The sequence below is a fragment of the Fulmarus glacialis genome, unplaced genomic scaffold (genome assembly GCF_000690835.1).
Source record: "Fulmarus glacialis isolate BGI_N327 unplaced genomic scaffold, ASM69083v1 scaffold28263, whole genome shotgun sequence".
In the NCBI taxonomy this organism is placed as follows: domain Eukaryota; kingdom Metazoa; phylum Chordata; class Aves; order Procellariiformes; family Procellariidae; genus Fulmarus; species Fulmarus glacialis.
The window spans coordinates 28,598-47,731 of record NW_009204041.1 but is presented as its reverse complement, the minus strand read 5'-3'; the positions used below and the strand labels follow the sequence as shown (position 1 = coordinate 47,731).

General features: G+C 46.5%; 1 protein-coding gene across 1 annotated transcript; it reads right to left on the bottom strand.

Moving 5' to 3' along the window:
• Positions 1–3,099: 3,099 nt before the first annotated feature.
• LOC104074656 (excitatory amino acid transporter 1-like) lies at positions 3,100–13,161 on the bottom strand. The gene is made up of 9 exons (XM_009574845.1): positions 12,948–13,161; positions 11,944–12,081; positions 10,916–11,120; positions 10,010–10,052; positions 9,077–9,417; positions 6,557–6,790; positions 5,312–5,506; positions 4,724–4,858; positions 3,100–3,298 (listed from the first exon to the last, which is right to left on the bottom strand). Exons 1-9 carry the CDS (start codon positions 13,159–13,161, stop codon positions 3,100–3,102), a joined length of 1,704 nt encoding a protein of 567 aa, XP_009573140.1.
• Positions 13,162–19,134: the final 5,973 nt, after the last annotated feature.

Genomic DNA, 19,134 nt, shown 5'->3' with positions numbered 1-19,134 from the left:
CATCTAGTTTGATAACCCAAGCCATAGGATTTTCCAGAATTAATTCCCATTTGAGCTAGAGTCCAATCCAACAATCTTTTCTTCCAATTCATCTGTCAGTTTGCCCTTTATATACAGGAAGTCTCTTCAGGATTAGAATTCAATGCTTTCTTGAAAAGTTGGACAAATAGTCTGAAAAAAAAAAAAGAAAAACAAGATGCAGTTCAATATGGACAAATATAAATTATTATACTTGGGTAACAATAATCAGCTGCACAAACACAGGCTGGGAAATTACTAGCTAGGCAGCAGTTCTGCTTAAAATGATGTAGGAATTATCATGTATTACCACTGGAGTGGAGTCAATGCTATCATGCTGTTGTGAAAAAATAAAGCACTTTATTGGGTTTTATAAGCAGGTCTGTTCTTTATGAAGGTTTAGACTCACGTCAGCTGAGCTGTGTTAATGATAAGCTAGTCCTGTCTTAGCCCACTATAGATACAAGCTAATGCAGTGTATCTTAAAACTCTTTGATTAAGATCCAGTCTTTAGATAAGCCATCTCATCAAAGTAAGAGTCTAACCTCACTAAGATTTAAGATAAGATGAACAGACTTGAATTTGCTGTATGTATGCATCATGGACCTGATCAGCTGATGCATAGCATGCTGCTAAAGTACAGTAACTTGAGTCTAAGATCTAAATCTTAATGTACATGAAATACTCTTTTCTCAGTGCTCAGCACTAATAAATCTTTAGTTGGATTGTTGAGTCAAATTTTAGTTACTCCACTTTAAGAAAGATGTGGAACAGTGAGGAAAAAGTCCAGAGGAGAGGAACGTGAATCATTATTACCTGTGAGGGTATACTGGGTCTGTTTAGTCTAGAAAGGAGAAGAGCAGACATTATAATAGTATTCATACAAGATAAAAAAATGCTGCAAAGAGGAGGATAATAATTTGTTATCCTGCTCACTTGCCCCCTGCTAAAGCAGATCTCTTGTCAGAATAAGCAACCTGCCTCCCACAGTCAGGAAACAGCCTGCTGCCTTAGGGTCTGGGGCCAACTACTACTAAATGGAGCTACAGTATACTTCTATTTACCCTGCTCTGTTATCCACTTTTAAGTAAAAGAGAAGCATTTGTCCATTTCTCAGATTCCCAACAATCATCCAGCCCATAAAAACAGAATACTCTGCCTACAGGATGTGGAATTTGGCAGCACCAATATATAATCCTGCAATTCCTGAAGGACCAAAAAGAGCATCAGGATCTGGCTTTGGACATCTCAAGAAGTGTGTTTTAGGAAGCTTTATTAGTGCTGGGGAGCTAAGCATGGGCAGTTGTGCAGTTGTGGTTGGCAAAGTTGACTCCAGGTGATGCCTCTGAGGTCTTCCTTCCTGAAGTCCACTTAGGTGCACCTCTGAGTATAAGGCTAGGGCTTCTGGATGAAAAGGATCAGTATGGAAAGCCAGGGTAGAGGGGTTTAAGTGATATACTGGGTTTGGAATAATGAGCGGACCTCAAGTAAAAGCTGCCCAGCTTAGTTCGGCTGTGCAACAGGAGGCTGCTTGCTGTTGTTTCTGAGCTTAGCTGTTTCTAAAGCAGGACAGCTACACTGTAGTAGCCCAAAAACTGTGGATCATTTCCATCTTCCTGGTTGTGTCTAGACATTCATTTTCTGGATGTTCATGGACCTGGATATTATGGAGCAAGCCCTGCTGGTCCTGTTCACTGGAGTGAGAGGTTGTGTTCCTGGCCATGCCAGGGAAGGGGGATAGAGCATGGATGAAGCAGGTCCCTACTTCTTGCTTGAGCCTCTGAGATGTTTCGGATGTCATGTGTGTTAAACAGAAGCTGAGCTCCATTTGGTAGGAACTGAGAAATTTATCCTGAATAAGTTTGGGGTCTCGCAAACTTGTACAAGTGCTGGGAAGTGACTGGGTACTGCCTATAAAGGATAAGGAGCTGTAGAAAGACAGAGATATTTTGAAGCACATTCTGGAGCAATGTGACTGAAGGGAAGTGACTTCTGAAAATAGCCAAAGATGAGCAAAAGAACAGTTTTCTTAGGAGTCTTATGATGAGGAGTGAAACTGTTTTCTGAGCAATTTGGGATGGCAGAGAATCATTCCGGGCATGGAGGTACCACCCAGCTGCTCAGGTGGGCAAACTGTTCTTAAACTTTGCATTTGCCCTTCTGGTTTCACGAAGATGAGAACAGCTTGCTAAAGAGAAATGAAGTTAACTGGTGTTTGGCAGAGCTTGGTAGAGGGGAGAGCTGTTTCAGAGAGTGAATAATGGATATAATAAATTCTTTAATTGTTCACTGCTTTCACAATCCTTTAGTAGCTTCCACCAATGAAAAGCCTATTGACCCCTATTTGTGCTACCAAACACAGGTAGCACAAATACCTTTGTAAGCCCTGTCCCTGCTGTATGGTCCTACATTCCTTCAGGAGCTGGGCGACTCTAGTATCTGCAGCCAGAAGGGTTGCCAGAGGAGTGAGAAGCTCTCAGGAAGCATCATCTGCATATCTGTGCAAACACCAGGGCTGTGAGCAAGGAGGACACTGTGTTTATCATGAACACTCTTGCCAGTGAAGAGCTGAACAGGAGCGCTGGGGCTCTCCAGAGATCTCCAAATGGCCAACGCTAAAAGCTTTACGTGCTTGGGGGAAGCCACTGACCAAGTGAAGGCTTTGCAGCTGTATCCTGCAGGGTGGAGTCATCATGGCAACATTTTGGTGCCAGTCCACAGGTGGTGGTGTCCCCGACCCACCTTGCCACTTAGCTGTGCTTATACTTTAGCTCAGAAACAAAAGAGCTCCTAGTCCAGCTCATTCACCGAGTCTTCTTTACTCAGGTCTAACTCTTGGGTCCCATAAGAATGACTAAATCAGGATTTTGTGGAAAAAACTTTCTTTGCAGTTTAATTTTCTCTTCTTTAATGGCAGTCAGAAAGAGATGGGGGAGAAACGGGGTCAGGGAAGACTGCATGTGGCAGAGCGGGGAGAAAAGTGTGCATCTTGGAGAGTGGATCTTTCTCTGTCCTCCACTATGGACTTCTGTTTCAAGTCTTGGCTTTTTACAGCATTAATCTGCACTCTGCTGCCCGATTTCACAGTGCTGTCTCACTCCTGGAGTGCCTGTGGGTGTCGTTCTGTGGGCAAACCTGGTGGGAGAGCTGCTTTTTCTCCTCTACCACAGAATTACCAAGTTCGCAGTCCTGCGCGTCTAGCTCATGCCGGGAGAGATGCTCCACAATGCCTGCCCCCAGAGAATCCCCCAAGACATTGGTGGTCGTTCGAAGGCGGTCCCTGAAAAATCAGAGAGAAAAACGAAATATAGTAGTAGTATTAGTAACAGCTAAGGGGATGAAGACTATTTCAAGAAACATCTTCAATAAAACTTTTTCTACTTTTCAAGTCACTCTAATAATTGACACTTCAACATTGACAGGAAAATGACTCCCAGAGAGCCTTCCTTGATTGATAGCCCTGAGCACATTCCTGCTCTACTGCATTCCCAGTATCTCACTGAAAAGTTTTGGACTTGACACAACATGAGGGAAATGTTATTGTGGTTCCACATGCACAGTTTCCTTTCCAAAGGGCTGCTAAGACCTTTCTGCAGACTCAGATGAGACTCGCCACATCTGTTACACCTGAGTTGCATTTTGTTTTACAAAAAGTGCAGAAATTCTGGTGCAAACCTATGACTTAGTGCTGCTGTGGAGCCAGATTTCCTCAGCATGGACAGTATACACTAAGACAAGGTATCAGATTCTTCATGCAAAATGGCAAATCTAAAACACCCTTTGCAATGAGATATTCTCCACAACCACAACTGTATGTAAGAGCTGAAGCTATCACCAGTCCAGCATCCCATCATATCCTTCAGTGGTAGAACAGATAAGACTTTTGGTACCTGATTGAAACCAACCTTTCTGGGTAAGTACAAGAGGTAACCTGGCGTCTTAGGAGGCAGGGCCTTTTCCAGCCAAGTCTGTTCTTATGCACAGTTCACAGGAGAAGTGGAGGTATTGGGCAAGACTCTGTTTCCAACTGCTCAGACATGGCTGGGAGCAGACTTTGGCTGCTTTGGCTACAAACCAGCAATACAAGATACAGAAGAACAGAGGAAACACTGACAGTGTATCCCTGAGTCAGGATTTTGTTGTGTTTGAGAAGACTGAGAGAGTGAGGACTGTGCACAAATGCATTCTTCAATCTAGTTCCTAAGAGCACTCCTGTGAAATCACTTGTCCCAAGGTTTAAAAGGGAAAGAAAGGTGAGATGGAGCAATGTAGCTGACTAGCTGCACCCATCTAAACTCTCCTCAACTTTGTACAGCCCAGTCTTATCCCACTTTCTGTGTTTGGTAGCGCAGAACCATCACTCTGCAGTGTGAATTTGCTTGTTATTGGCACAACCTGTCCCTATCGGTCTGGAGATAGTTTCTGGGTGCCTTTTAAGATAAAGCAAACTAAGGACATTCTGCTTGGTGACCAGGCTGATCTCCAAGTGACCTCTGATGCCTTGGGTCACTGAAGTACACGGTGAAGACTCCAGCATGGGCAGAGATGGCTACTGTGCAAAGGTCTCATGGATACAGGTGTGTTTTAAGCTTAATGGTACAGGTTACTGAGCCTGCTTGTAGCAGAGACATTGGGAGTACAGGTGAACTCTGTAAGCACTAGCAGGGAGCAGAGAGCAGTGCATGCTGCTGAGCAGAGGACTTACAGAAACCAGTCTACAGCGATGATCAGTGTAATGTCTTCAGTAGGCAGCCCCACTGATGTCAACACTATAACCATAGTCACCAGTCCTGCTTGGGGAATACCTGCGGCTCCAATGCTGGCTGCCGTGGCAGTGATGCTGGAGGGAACAGGAAAGCACAGCTATCACCAAAGGGAAGAAAAGATGTAGTCGCATTTGCAAAAATGTCAGGAAGTAGCTCAAACTCATCATCTACAAAACATCTTGGCAGCCTTTCTGCCCTGGTCACCAGGCAGGATGGTGACACATGGGATATCAACACAACAGTCAGGTTTCTCCCTGCCAGGAACCCATCCATAACAGACTGCACACTGCAGCTGTAGCTAAGGGATGGCCCAGACCTAGAAATGCAATAAAGGCTCAAGTGGAGCCTCAAAGACGTGGTGCCCAAAGCATATGTGCTTCTACACCTGGAGGTGTAGTACACCCTTCTTTTCCACACTTTTTTTTCGTCATTGTATCTTCTGAGCAAAAGAGGAACCTGACCACACTTCAGATAAGCCAACAAAACCGAAGCCTTTCCTGTAGCCCCATAACTCTTTCAAAATTCACCTTATTGTGATGATCTGCCCGAAGTCAAGTTCATAGTTGTTGACCTGTGCAATGAAGATGGCTGCAAGGGCCTCATACAGAGCAGTGCCATCCATGTTAATTGTAGCTCCCACAGGCAGAACAAACCTCGTGATGCGCCTGTCCACACCATTGTTTTCTTCCAGGCACCTGAAGGTGATGGGCAGAGTCGCTGAGCTGAAAGGAATTTATAAAACAACATGAACTGGGTATATGCTGACTTTGGGAGAGGGACTAAGCCTCCGCCTGGTTTATGACCTTACCCACCTGCTTTTTCACCCTGCCATGTGAGCCAGAGGCCAGAAGCTGCTAGGAGAAAGAACAGTCTAAGCAAGGCTTCCTCAGATATGGTGCACGCTGCAGTTGCACATTCAGACATGGCTTTCCTCAGGGGGCTGGGACAGGGGCTGTGTAGCCCCGAGGCTGATGATGCTGGTATAACACCAAAAGAAGGTGATGCTGGAGGATTCAGGGTACATAGGACAGAGCCTCAAGACCAAAACTCCTTTTCCAGCTATTAAAAAAACTTGAGCCCTTTCTCATCCCCCTCAGTGCATAAGACAAGAATGACCCATGTGAGAATATATCTTGCAGAGAAAGCAGAGAATTGTTTCTGAAAGAGAACATGAGCAGGAAAAATGCAGTGTGTTTCAGTGTGAGAATGCGCGTGGAAGAGACTGTTATGCGCTTGCCAGGAAATGAACATAGCAAGAAACACGGCACTTAGTGAAACAACAGCTACCTACAATCCCTTGCTTTGGCTGTGTTGGATGGCAGTGTGAATCATCGAGCATGCGGGTGTTTATGCCTTTGCCGAGGCCTCCTGTGAGTTTAATGCCAGCTGCATACAGCATGTGTGCCTGGGAGACAGAAGTGTGCAAATGTGTGTGAGAGGTATGTGCATGGGGAATAATGCTGCAATTCAGTGGGATTTGATATTTGTCCTGAGCTCAGCATTTCAGTGCTGCAAGCAGAGTCACCACCATGTTTGGTAAGGAGGAATATGGGTCATGCGCTGATGCTTAGAGATGGCCACATGATTAGGGCTCCTGAGCAGGGGAGCGGGAATCTTTCCACTCTCAAATGAGCTTGGCTGGACCAGTGCAAAAAGCTGCTAGTGCTAGAAATTGTGAGACCGCAGTGCTGCACTGAGGGCAATGGAGGGCTGAGAAGCAGCCCTAGAGTATCCACACCAGCCCCAGCCCTACTCCCATGTAGCCATCGTACCTTGAGGAGGTGCCCAGGGCTGTGATGAGGGCCTGCAGAAGCCCTGCAATGAATACCCAGGGATTTCTGTGAGTGACGATGAAGTAGAGCAGTGGCAGGATGCAGAGGGCATGAATGAGCAGTCCAACGATGACGGTGAGTGTGTACATCCCCAGCTGGCCTCCCATCACTGCTAGATCATCCATCTCCAGGATTTTGCCAGCAATTAAAAACATGATCCCAACTGGAGCATACCTGTGGCAGAAACACAAGGCCGATGCTCAGAACTGGCACCCACACTTTCACACCAGCTTTAATGCATGCTGTCTGGACAAATCCCCAATAAGCCAGCACACCAGAAGTGCTCACTGAGCCTAATCTTTGGATGATACTGCTGGTTTCTTTTCTGGAAACCTGGAGAGAACTGAGACTTGTTCACCATATGGTCAAAAAACAGCTCTTGTTTCACTGTCGGGGACCCCAGCACTCTGTTGTGCGCACAGCTTGGGCGCTGGTGGAGGTTTCCTCATCCTTCTGGGTTCCCTACATGTTTCCACAACACTCCTTGTAGAATTGATAGGGGAGGTTTTGTAGAGGTGTCTTCAGAGTCCCTTCCTTTTCTAACAGAGTTGGGCTGAGAGTATTTTTTTTACTGAGGGGCACAGGGAAGTAAGTACAGGAGAAACAGGGAATTGGGGAGTAAAAGCAATAGTATCCTATAGGCTCTGGGATATCAGCCTTGCTATCTTCAGACGTTCACATTTAGGGAATAGGAACATATATGGAATCCATATCTGGTGTAGCAAGGACTGGGCACATCAACACCTATAAGCAGCCATAGCTTATATAAAAACCCATTTTGGGGTACACTGCTATCCTTTCCATTCCTTATGGCTTTTTTCCCCCTCCATAACAATGCATCTCATGAGCAGCAGTGAGGCTCCACAGAAAGGAAGCCATAACACAGACATGGAGAATATTATGGGCACTAAACTAAACATGGACAAGTAACTGGACCAAAGAAAATCCCAGCTCCATGGTGACACCTCTCAAGGCTTGGCCTCTACAGCTCAAGAGCTCACATGCAATTCATGCACAAGGCTCAGAGGTCCACATGCCAAACTCCAACTTACACTGGGAGGTTTGGAAAAGTTTCAGGAAAGGATTTCACAAATATTTCATTTCCTCTGACCTTCCTCTTAGAAGACATTCTTGGCTGCAGCTAGTGACCAGATCTCCCCAGGAAAAACAAGCTCCCGGGAGATGCTCTGCAGACTGTGGCTTCAGGAAGGAGTGCTGGGCTGCAGCTGACAATCCTGCCTCCTATACCAGCAGGATTTTGTAAGTCAGGAGAACTCTCCAGACACTACCTACTGTACGCCCACAGGCAGTTTCCTGAGTGTAACCAATCAACACCCTCTCTTCCTTCACTGTAAGGGCAAGCTGAAGGAGGGGATGTTGAAGGCACCTTGAAATTGTCTCTGGGAATAGTGTGCAGGTCTACTTGTTCCACTGTGCTCCTGCTCTCCCTTCTGTGCCCTTGGGCAACTCTTATCTCTTCTTAGGAAAGCAAGGCCCCAAGTCCTGGCTCATCTGTGGAGGAAAAGATCTCAGAGTGGCTGGGGCTCCCCAACGCTCTGCTATGAGCTCAAGGTTGTTCTTCCCCTTTGTGTCTTTCTGTGTAAGGCCTGTGCCGCTGTGCCCAGGATGTTGTTCCGAGATAAAAGGCTGTGACTACAAGACCAGGCAATGGAAGCTGGAGTGATCTAATGGGAGAGGTGCGGGGCCGACACATCCCCTCCCTGTCAGACATTTCCATGTATTCTGCCAGCCCCGCATCTCTCCTGTCTCGCCGTACCTACCACAAACTCCTATTTAGACCTTCAGCTCTAGATGGGTAAAGAGCTTAAAATAACAAGATTTGGTAAAATGCTGCCTTCTAGAGAAGACTCGTCTCAGCAGTGCCTTGCTTATCTGGACCATGTAGCACAAGCAGCCTCACACAGAAACGAACAAGCAGTTGAGCTGTAGAGGACTTGGGATCTGGGAGACCTCAAGCTGAAAGGCAGTAACTTTGAGTTGATCTTGTCAACCCAACTCAGCTCTCACAGCTAATGCATACAGGTGCCACCCTGAGTAGCAGGAAAGTGGCAATAGGTTATTGTGATTCGTAGCTAAGTCAGACTCCTGGAACATAGCTGGAAGGAAAGCTTTTGGTGGGAAAGTCTCACACCCTACCCCTGTTGGTAAGGCTAAGAGATCTTCCACTCCAGCTCTCTGGTCTTCCAAGGATGTTTCCAGCAGCCTCAAGGAAAGCAAGTCCTGGTGTACCTGATATTTCTAAGGTAAAAACAAAAAACAGGAAATGAAATGTGAACAAATATCCCATCCAGACTTTTCCCTCCAGCCTGATGGAGCCAAAGGAGAGTTGTGCCCATCTGCTTTTCCTGTGCATGTCATCCTTAAAGCTACCCCACTTCTCATCAGGTCAGTGGAAACTGCACCTGCAGACCTCCTGCTCCAACCGGCCGTGCTCCTCACCAGATGATAATGGCCACCAGCCTCATGATGGCTTCGTTGAGGCAGTTAAAGAACTCCCGCAGGGCCCGTCCCTTCTGCTTCATGCTGCCGATCACCAAACCGAAGCACATGGAGAACACTACCAGCCCCAGCGCGTTCACCCCATTGGCTGAGCCCGGGATGGGAATGACTTCTTCAAAGGTCAGCACCTCGGAGATGGTCCCCAGGGCATGAGTGACATTCTCCAGGATGCCAGTGAAGTTCTCAGGCATAGGGATCTGAGTGGTTGTCACACCTGCTGTGACATTGCTGCTGTGGAGGACGGTTCTGGTGAAGACCCTGGTGCTGTACTGCGTCTTGTACTGAAAAGAGACAGATTATCAGATGCACTCACAGGCCCTGGTTCAGGAGCTCAGGACAACATGCTCTTGCATCGCTTCCTAAAGAAAGGAGAGTACTGCAAGTTCACTGCTGACCTGTGCCTTGCCTGTTCTCAAGCTCCCCAGCTTAGTACTTTCATCAAAAAGTTCATAGACCTGAAGGTCAAAAGAGACAATGGTCTCATATCCCTAGGACCGAGATATTCTGGCTTCTCTAATAATCCTTTATACTGCTTCCAAGGGCACTAGCACTACAGAAGAGACAAATACTTGGAGAATCTGCTCCCATTTCACTGCCAGTCCAAGCCTGCTACCTGAGATCACACAAACCCTTCCTGACTCTGAGTGTGGGATGGGATGGAGGTTGAAGCCCCCATCTACAGACAGCTTGAAAAGCTTGCATGGGGGATGCTATAATTCTAAAAACTGCAGTGCCTCCTGGAGCAGTCAGACTTGGGGAATTGTGAAGGCAGTATAAAGCAATTGCTATTCCATCCCTCAGAGAAGTAGGTTGGACCATGGTCTAGGGCACAGGGCGCAAAAGGAAAGTGATAGGCCAGGTGGGATTTCATACCTGTTTGAAGCAGGCTTCTACCAGGTTGGGCGGGAACATATTCCTGCAGTAGATAAAACAAGGAGAGAGTTATTGTCCTGCTTGACTAGCAAGAAAACATGGGCTTCCTGGCCAACACCTCTGTCCTGGAGCAGCGTCTCAGGTCACAACTCTCACAATGCCAGCTCAGGCTACAGAGCAAATGGGCCCTTTCTGTCTGACTGACAGAAGATGGGAATATGCTGATCAGGAGCCAGGCACCCTCCTGCATCTTTTCAGACTCCTGCTGCATCTTTTCAGACTCCAGAAGGTTGTATTTCACGTATGTGGAGAGAAACTACACACATACAGCACTGGGATATTGGTCCATTGTAACAGCATCTTCAAACCCAACCGGACCTTGAAACAATACCATATTACAATTTTTAATATACTGCCTTGCTCTCAGCCTCATCTCTACAACTGTCATTTGAGCTCTCTGTTATCTTGTGCCTCAGAAATATAGCTTCTAACCACTTGAGATAGTACAGCTTTGCAATTCACTGTGTAAGGTCACAGCAAGGGAGGGAGAGGCAATGTCTCAGGAATCACTTCCTTGGGTCATTGAAGGTGGGTATTTGGAGTAGCCTTTGCTGGGTGAATTTCTGAAGGGCATGCAGTCATTGATAGTTTTCATTACTTGTTTTGCTGAGCACACCTTGGCTTCTTGCATTAATACCTGTAACAGAAGGGTTGGACTCTAGAGTTCCAGACCAAGCATTCAATCTCAGAGTGGCAAAGCCAGTTAGCTAGACTGAGCTAGAAGTAGTAGGCTGGGCAAGACTCTAAGAGCGTATGCCTAAATCTGTGACACTTCAAAAGGACATTCCATGGAGAAATGTAATCTCACTGATATGGTCTCAACACGAGACCATCTTGTTCACCTACCTCACCAAGTCCATGAAGGCATCTGTGGTCTGCACCTGCTCAATTCTGCCTTCTCGGTGAAGCTTGTCCTTAGATCCTTTTCCTGGGTGGATGATGATCACCATGAGGATGCCAATGAAGACTGCTATGATGGTGGTCACCATGTAGTAGACGACAGCCCGCATCCCCATCTTCCCTGAGGCTCTGCCATCCAGCGAGGCCATTCCTGGGGAGTCACACAGAGAGACAAGTTGAGAAGGTCTATTGTCTTAGAGCAAAGGGGGAAGCCTGAGGAGGATTCAAAGTGTGCAGGGCACATGTGTGAGTTGGATGGAGAGCTGGGGTCTCTAGGAAGCACAGCATACAAGGGGCAGACTTCGGAGCTCCAAGGTGATGTTGATATGGGAGAATGTGGCTTGTGGTTATGAAGAAGCATAGCACTGGTGGGTCTTAGGCTGCATTTGGGAATATAGCAATTTCTTCCTAAAGCTCTCAGAAGGGAAATAATCCTCTCCCAGTACATTGGGCCTTTAAGTCCTTAATGGTGAGATGTTTCAGCAGATGGAATGCATTGCAGTCCCTTCTGCTGTCTGAAAGCTTGGCTGGCTGGCATGTCTTCTATGAGGACCTGGATAAAACAAGCCCTCCAGACGGTGATCAACCCCAGCTCTTTTGGACTGACATGAATTAACCTTCCCTAGGCTGGAGGAAACCTGAAGCTGACTTGGGCAACAAAGTTGTTGATGTTTGAGGTTACGTAGGATGAAATCCTTATTAGTGCTCAAGTGTTGGGCATTGGAAACACCACATTGTGTCCTCCCTAGTCTTCTGAGAAAGCACAAGGCCTTCTGCTTCTATTCCCCACTACTGAGCCAGCAGGGATATGAGTGTGAATCATGTTCACTACAGCTGTAAGTTCAGGCTTGTCACTCTTAGCCAAGCTAATCCAAGCACCTCCAGCTGGGGCACAAAGGGGTAGTCCACCAACAGCTAGCATTCATCTTTGCTGATTATTGCCTTGGCTGAAAGCAGCAGAAAGCACTTCTCACCTGTAATCAAGCTAGAGACAATGAGAGGAAGAACCAACATCTGGAGCATACGCATCAGCAGCTCGCCGGGGAAGGAGAAATACTTGATCTGGCGATAGGTCAGCTGGTAGGGCCGGAGGGAAAATGCCAGGATGATCCCTGTGGATCAGCAAAGGATGAGAATGGAAATGGGACAGTGTGATCCAGTGGTCTGTCCCTCAGTCCTACAGTGTGGCTTTTCTCTTTCTCATCTTACTTTCAGCTCCTCCTCTCCCCAAAGGAGCAAATGCTTTTTCTTTTCCAAAAGGCTATGATCCAGTTTTTACTGTATGCTCTCTCTCTCCCTCTGACGTATTTATATGCACAGGAGCCTCGTGCTAAACTACGGGTCTCCTTGTTGCTCTGTCTGCTGCTCCTCTGGGGTCTGTTTCCAGGAAGCTCATGAACACAAAAATGCTGTGACCAGAGATATGATCTCCCAGCCTAACCTAAGTGTGACTACACAGTTCAGAGACTTTGTCCACCCACCTCTTAAAGCTGAGTTCAGCCAGTGAGTTAGAGACATATAGCCTGGATCAAAAGCTAGGGACAATCTACTATCTGCTGGGCAGATTTAGTTTGCATTGTATCACAGCCCTTTGCATCAGTTCCCCTTTCTGGCACTGTCAGGCTAAAGCTGTGGGATGAATCTGAAGAGCCCTTGTGCCTGTAGCTGCATTCACAAGAAGCCTCTGAACAAACTTGGTGATTTTTTATGAGGATTGGTAGAGCTGGATCATCAAACCCTTTCTGTTGTAGACTGTTCCTAAGCTGCAGCCAGAAAGGATCAACAGGGACTCCCTCACACACACCCTGTGCAAGGTCTGTTGTCCTTGCACGCTTCTGATTTGGACAGCATTTTGAGCTGTCAGCTCATCAGCTTTACCTCTCCAGCCAAATCATCATGATAAAATAAAATCTTTGTAGAATAAACAAAGTTTCCCCCACATTTATAAATGATGCCCAGTGTTGCCACCAGCTCATACCTAGTAAGACTGCAGCAATGGTGAAGAGGACGAAGGCATTTCTCCTGAAGAAGCTTTTAGCGCTGTCAGCAGTGATGCTGTGCATCCGTTTCTTGGCCCGCGCTGCCCGCTTCTGCACCGCCTGCCGGAAGCGCTGCACCCGGCTATCGGCGTTGAGCCGCTTGGCTGCGTCCTCATTGAGGAACAGGCTGTTGACATGACCCTGCTCGCTCATGGTCAGCACAGCTGCTCAGTCCCCAAGGCACGGCTCTGCCTACGCTGCGTAGGAAGAAGCACAGGAGGGAAAGCATAAGCTGCAGCACCCAACACCTTGCCTTCATTTTTAGGTCATTTCTCTGGGGCCCTGAGGAGGTTTATTTAGAGTTGATTAATGAGCTTCTCTGCCCCTCTGCAAGGAGCAGACCCCGGGGAAAGGCATCTAAAGGGCTGTCATGGTATTGTCATGACTGCTCTTGTGTCTCTGGAGAAGCTCTGGCCTCTGTAGCACCCAGCCTGCACTGAGGAGCAGCTTGTGGTGGCCTGGGCAGCCAGAAAGAGCTCCGCAGCCACCTAGGCTTGTTATTAGGAGTTTTATCAGTTTGGACAGGAATGAATTTTTATCACCTGGCAAAAAAACCTGTACACAAACTGTTCCAAACAAGACCAAGCAGCAAACAACATTTCTGACATACCTCCTAGATGGACAGGCCCCTACCAGAACAGCTTTCCCCATGACAGCAAGCGGCACCGGCTGTTTCTGCAGAAAGGAACATAGTCCTTTTGCCTTCTGTGGAGCCTGAGGATAATGCTTTACTGACTTTCCTTTGAAGCACGACAGGACTTTCAAGTAGTATCTCTTGCCAAACTCCACTGGTGGAGTTAACCTGCTGTCCTGTCTTCACAAATACTAAGATCGAGATCAAACCTACTCCAAAGAGATAAATAAAGGACCAGTTCTGCTCCATTACCTACTGGCTGCAAGGCCTGGAGCAGTCTACTGTTCTTTGTTTATTTTTTACTATTATTCCCATATTCCTCAGAACAAAAGAACAAGGGGGCTACACAGGCATACCAGTCCACTCTGGAGTGCTAGAAGGCACCAGCAATCCAACAGTTCTTATCATTAGGAGGATTGTTGCCTGACTGTGCAGGTGCCATTTTCCTACTGTCTCTGTGCCTTGACAGATACAAGGTCTGAAAATGATTCTTGTTCCCAGGAGTTTGCAAAGAAAATACAAAACTAGATTAAACCAAAGAAGAACAAAGTCACCTTAGCACATCAGCACGTGTTGCAAGTCAAATAAGAGCTACTCCATTTGCAATCCTAAATTTAAGTCAAAGAAACTATCACAACTGGGATTACATTCTCTGTAAAATACACATCTAGTGTCTGCCATTTGGACCCAGATAAATGCCTATCATGAGTTGAAGACATTGCCTTAAAGAGGAATTGGTTCATGGTACAAAATTGCAAGGTCGTTTCCAACAGACAGATGGAGGAAAACCTCCATTCTGATAGAAGATTTGTTTGCAGAGATGCTAATGCCTTCATGAGGTTCAGAGCAGTGGAGAGACACCTGAGGTGGCTCAGCCAAGTCACTCGAAGCGCTCCCAAGGCTAAGGTGTGTGAAGGCCACTGGCAAAAATTCTGGGCTTTTGCTGCAGGAACCTTGCATTGCTGCTGTGATCACCCAAGCTTTTGGATTAGCACCCAAGTTTTGGATTTTGGTCCACTGATTCCAGCTTGATCACACATTCACTTTCTTATTACACTGCCCTGCTTTCATCTGATGATGGAGCCAATATACATCAGACTGGGTGAAAACTTTGCCTGTCTTCCTCCTTTTCACTGCCAGTCCTCCTACTTTTCACAGCTACACATGAGAGAAAGAAACTGCAAAGTACATATTCCTTCAGTTCATTGAGTTTGTTCCTCCTGAACTCCGCAGTAGGTTAAGAAACAATGGATTCAATCCCCTGTGCCCTAGAATAGACTTGTACTATTTATCTAGTAGCCTCCCAGATATAGGGTTGGACAAACAAAATTATCAGCTGTAAAGTTCCAGTGAGCCAGGACTTTCACACATCTTGTATCCTCCTGTCTTGCCAGTTACTGGCATCACTGGCACTACAAGGAAGAGGACACCTCTTAGATCTCACCCTTTGCCATCACAGACTCACTGAATAATCCCTTTTGTGATCCATCTTACCTTCTTTTGTTTGCAGGATTTCCAGAAGTCTGTCCCAGAGCTTACTGCCCTTATGGTGAGAAAAGTAATTCTCTGCACTGTCAGTGGCTGGAGGGATAGAATAGAATAGAATAGACTCTTTCAGTTGGAAGGGACCTACGATGATCATCTAGTCCAACTGCGTGACCAATTCAGGGCTGACCAAAAGTTAAAGCATTTTATTAAGTGCATTGTCAAAATGCCTCTCAAACACTGACAGGCTTGGGGCATCGACCATCTCTCTAGGAAGCCTGTTCCAGTCTTTGACTACCCTTTCAGTAAAGAAATGCTTCCTAAAGTCCAGTCTAAACCTCCCCTGGCGCAGCTTTGAACCATTCCCAGGTCTCCTGTCCCTGGATCCCAGGGAGAAGAGATCAGCACTTCCCTCTCCACGTCCCCTCCTCAGGAAGCTGCAGAGAGCAATGAGGTCACCTTCAGCCTCCTTTTCTCCAAACAAGACAAGCCCAAAGTCCTCTCCTCAGCCTCTCCTCGGAGGATAGGCCTTCCAGCCCTGTCACCAGCTTTGTTGCCCTCCTCTGGACGCGTTCAAGGACCTTCACATCCTTCTTAAATTGTGGGGCCCAGCACTGCACACAGTACTCCAGGTGAATCTGCACCAACACTGAATACAGCGGGATAATCCCCTCTCTTGACTGGCTGGTTTTGCTCTGTTTGATGCCCCCAGGATGCAGTTTGCCTGCTCGGCTGCCAGGGCACACTGCTGGCTCCTGTTGAGCTTGCTGCTGACCCGTACCCCCAGATCCCTTTCTGCAGGGCTGCTCTCCAGCCATTCCTCTCCCAATTTATACTTGTGCCCAGCGTTACTCCCTCCCAGGTGCAGAATCCGGCACTTGGACTGGTTCAGTGTCATGCCACTGATGATTGCCCAATGCTCCAAGCTATCTAGACCCTGCTGCAAGGCCTCTTGTTCCTCAGGAGAGTCAACAGCACCTCCCAGTTTGGTGTCATCAGCAAACTTGCTAATGGTGCATTCAAGTCCTGCATCCAGATCGTTGATAACTATATTGAACAGGACTGGCCCTAGGATTGAACCCTGAGGAACACTGCTGGTGACCAGTCACCAGCCAGATGTAGCCCCATTCACTACAACCCTCTGAGCTCTGTCCTTCAGCCAGTTCTTTGCCCAGCACAACGTGAACCCACTCATCCCACAGTTGGACAACTTGTCCAGAAGGATGCTGTGAGGAACTGTATCAAATGCCTTACTAAAATCCAGAAGAACTACATCCACTGCCTTCCCTCATCCACGAAGCAGGTGACCTTATCATGGAAGGATATCAAATTAGTTATAGGACCTTCCCTTTGTGAACCCATGTTGACTGTGCCTGATGATTGCATTATTCTTTAAATGTGTTTCAACAGTACTCAGTATAATCTTCTCGATAATTTTTCCAGGTGCTGAGGTTAGACTAACAGGTCTGTACTTCGCTGGGTCTTCCCTCATGCCCTTCTTGTAGATTGGAATAACATTGGCTAGCTTCCAGTCAGCAGGGATGCGGTGCAACTTCCTACAGCAGAACGGATTACTACCTAAGGCAATCACTTCTAAAAGCAGAAACACCAAAGAAAGTTTCAAACCCCAAAACCTCTCTTTCTTACTCCCAAACAATTCACTCTTCATCAAACAACCCAGCACACCTTGGTAAGGTGAAGTGCTACCTTACTTTGACATGCAAAGCACCCATCTCTTTAGTGAAGTGAAAACAGTCACAGTGACGGCTCTGAAATCACCCATCACAGGCTTGCTACATGCAAACCAGGCTTCTCATTTGCCATGGTGACCTGAGGACCCGCGTTGAATGAGGTGTACAGAAACAGAGACTCACCTGTCTTCTAAACCTTGCCTTTCTTAGAGTTGGACCATACCACAGCAACGGCATGAAGTCCCGTACAGGGAAGGTGGGAGCAGAACCCACACGTGAAGGGACTCACCTGCTCTTTTCTCCAGGAAGCTCCCCATCCACATGCACTGGAAAGCGTATTTTTGTGCAAACAAAATGAAATTTCTATTTTGATATGGGAAAATTCAGAATTAGTCATTTGATCCCATGTTCCACCATATGCTCAGCAGCCTTCTCAGAGCAAAACTTGTCACACAGAAGGAACTCACTAGCAGAACTTGCTTCTGTGATGTCCCCACCCTCTTGCTGACTTGCTCCCTTTCTCCATCTACATATTTTGCAATACAGCAGCCCCCTCCACAACACATTCCCTTTGCACCGCTGGCCTGAAATTGTGTAAATATTCTCTATTGCATCAGCTAGAAGTTCTCAGACTGCTGCAGTAAGTCATCAAAATACTCTTGCAGATTAATGGTCTGTCAATGACTTGGATATTCCTTCTTGTGAGGAAGAAGGTGGCTTTGCTCTCTGGGTGAAGGTTCTCCTATTCATAGCTGTTTCTCCAGGCTCCACTCTGCCAGAAGCACTGAGATATTTGAGAGAGTATTTTTGGAGGTAACTTCAAGGCTAGAACCAGGAAGCACAGGATATTTTGCAAGAAAGTTCAGTGTTGCAAAACTAATGCCTAGTTCCTGGCAATGAGGTTTCACATAAACAGTGGAATTTTGGCTATTTTAGGGACATCAGTCAGAAGATGGTGAAAGTAAAAAATGGGGAAGGAAGACTTTTGCACTATATTTTTTTGTCCTGCTCTTTGCAGATTTTTGTGTGGTTATCTTCCCATCTACCCAGGGAGAAGATTTCCAACATGGGGGGAGGAAGGCAATAGTGCTTAAGGACCTATAAAGAGCTAGAAAGCAGGAAATCTCTGAATCAATTGAGATGCATCTGTTCCAACTTGTACTGTATATTGAAGAACACCCCTCCTCTTTATGCCTTGTCTCTGCTAAAGAGCCAACATCAGAAAAGCTGAAACCACCCAGTGTGCAGCACCTTCCCATGAGCATGTTTTAAAGAAAGAAGGTAATAAATAAAGAGGAGCTAGCCATCGCACACTCACCAGGAGGCAGTTTCACTGGAGGACTAAGTGTGGTAGCATCAGGCCATATTTGCATCCCCTTGTCACAAATTGCATACTTTTGGCCCCCATGTGCACCCTTGTCCTTAAATACTGCTTTATAGTAAAAAGGACGTAAGCAATGTCAGGACATGAAACTCCTTTCATTTTCCGAAGTGTATCCTAGCTCTTCTCAGATCTGGGCAAGGGGATGCAAATATGCCCATATGCTACAACCTACTGAGTGTTTTTTTGCAAGTTTGTCCGACATTTGCACAATGGGGAATGCTGTGCACAAATCTGAGTCTGCCCATCCATCTGTGGTGCTAAAGACAGTGATGAAACAGCCCTGGCAGATGAGCTGAGCTCTCTGCTCTGCATCCATCACTCTGCTGCAGCCTGGCGGCATGTGGGGAGAGTCTCATGCCCTGAAACACTGGGAACCGAGCAGCTCCAAACTTAGAAACTGAGAGTAAAATATTGCACACAGCAGAGAAACTTCTTGAAATATTATCTTGAATGTATGCTTTGACTACAGACTCTTTAAAGGCACACAGCCCCCCACATCCTTATCCATGCCCCTCTCCCAGAGAAAAGGCCAGCTTGTCAAAATGGAGAACTAGGGAGAGCAGGAGTAAAAGGCAATCTTCAAATGCATCTAATAAAGAAAAAACCACATCAGTAAGGATATAACCTCAGTGTCAGATCAACCAGATTTTTTAAAAAACTTTTGGCAAGGATCCTGTATGAAAGGTTTTTAAAACAATGGATATATCATGGCATGAAAGGGAAGATCTGCTTATGATCACTTGTGGTGACAGACAAAACCAAAACGGGTAGAATTTCATGGCTATTTTTGCTAATAGAGAGATTTCAGTTGGAGGTCCAATAAGAAACTGTGCAGAGTGCTGAGCTATTCATCTGCTCACAAGTGACCTGGAAGATGAACTGCTGTGTGAATAAGTGAAAAGCAGTAAACACAGGAAGAATAACTTTTAATT

What these genes read in the sequence shown, in the direction of transcription:
- LOC104074656 (XM_009574845.1), bottom strand. Translation starts at nt 13,161, where the DNA reads ATGAGCGAGCAGGGTCATGTCAACAGCCTGTTCCTCAATGAGGACGCA. An exon ending in GCCCTGGGCACCTCCTCAAG is followed by an intron (nt 5,507 to 6,556) that starts GTACGATGGCTA and finishes AATTCCTTTCAG; the next exon opens with CTCAGCGACTCTGCCCATCA. An exon ending in ATCGCTGTAGACTGGTTTCT is followed by an intron (nt 3,299 to 4,723) that starts GTAAGTCCTCTG and finishes CTGATTTTTCAG; the next exon opens with GGACCGCCTTCGAACGACCA.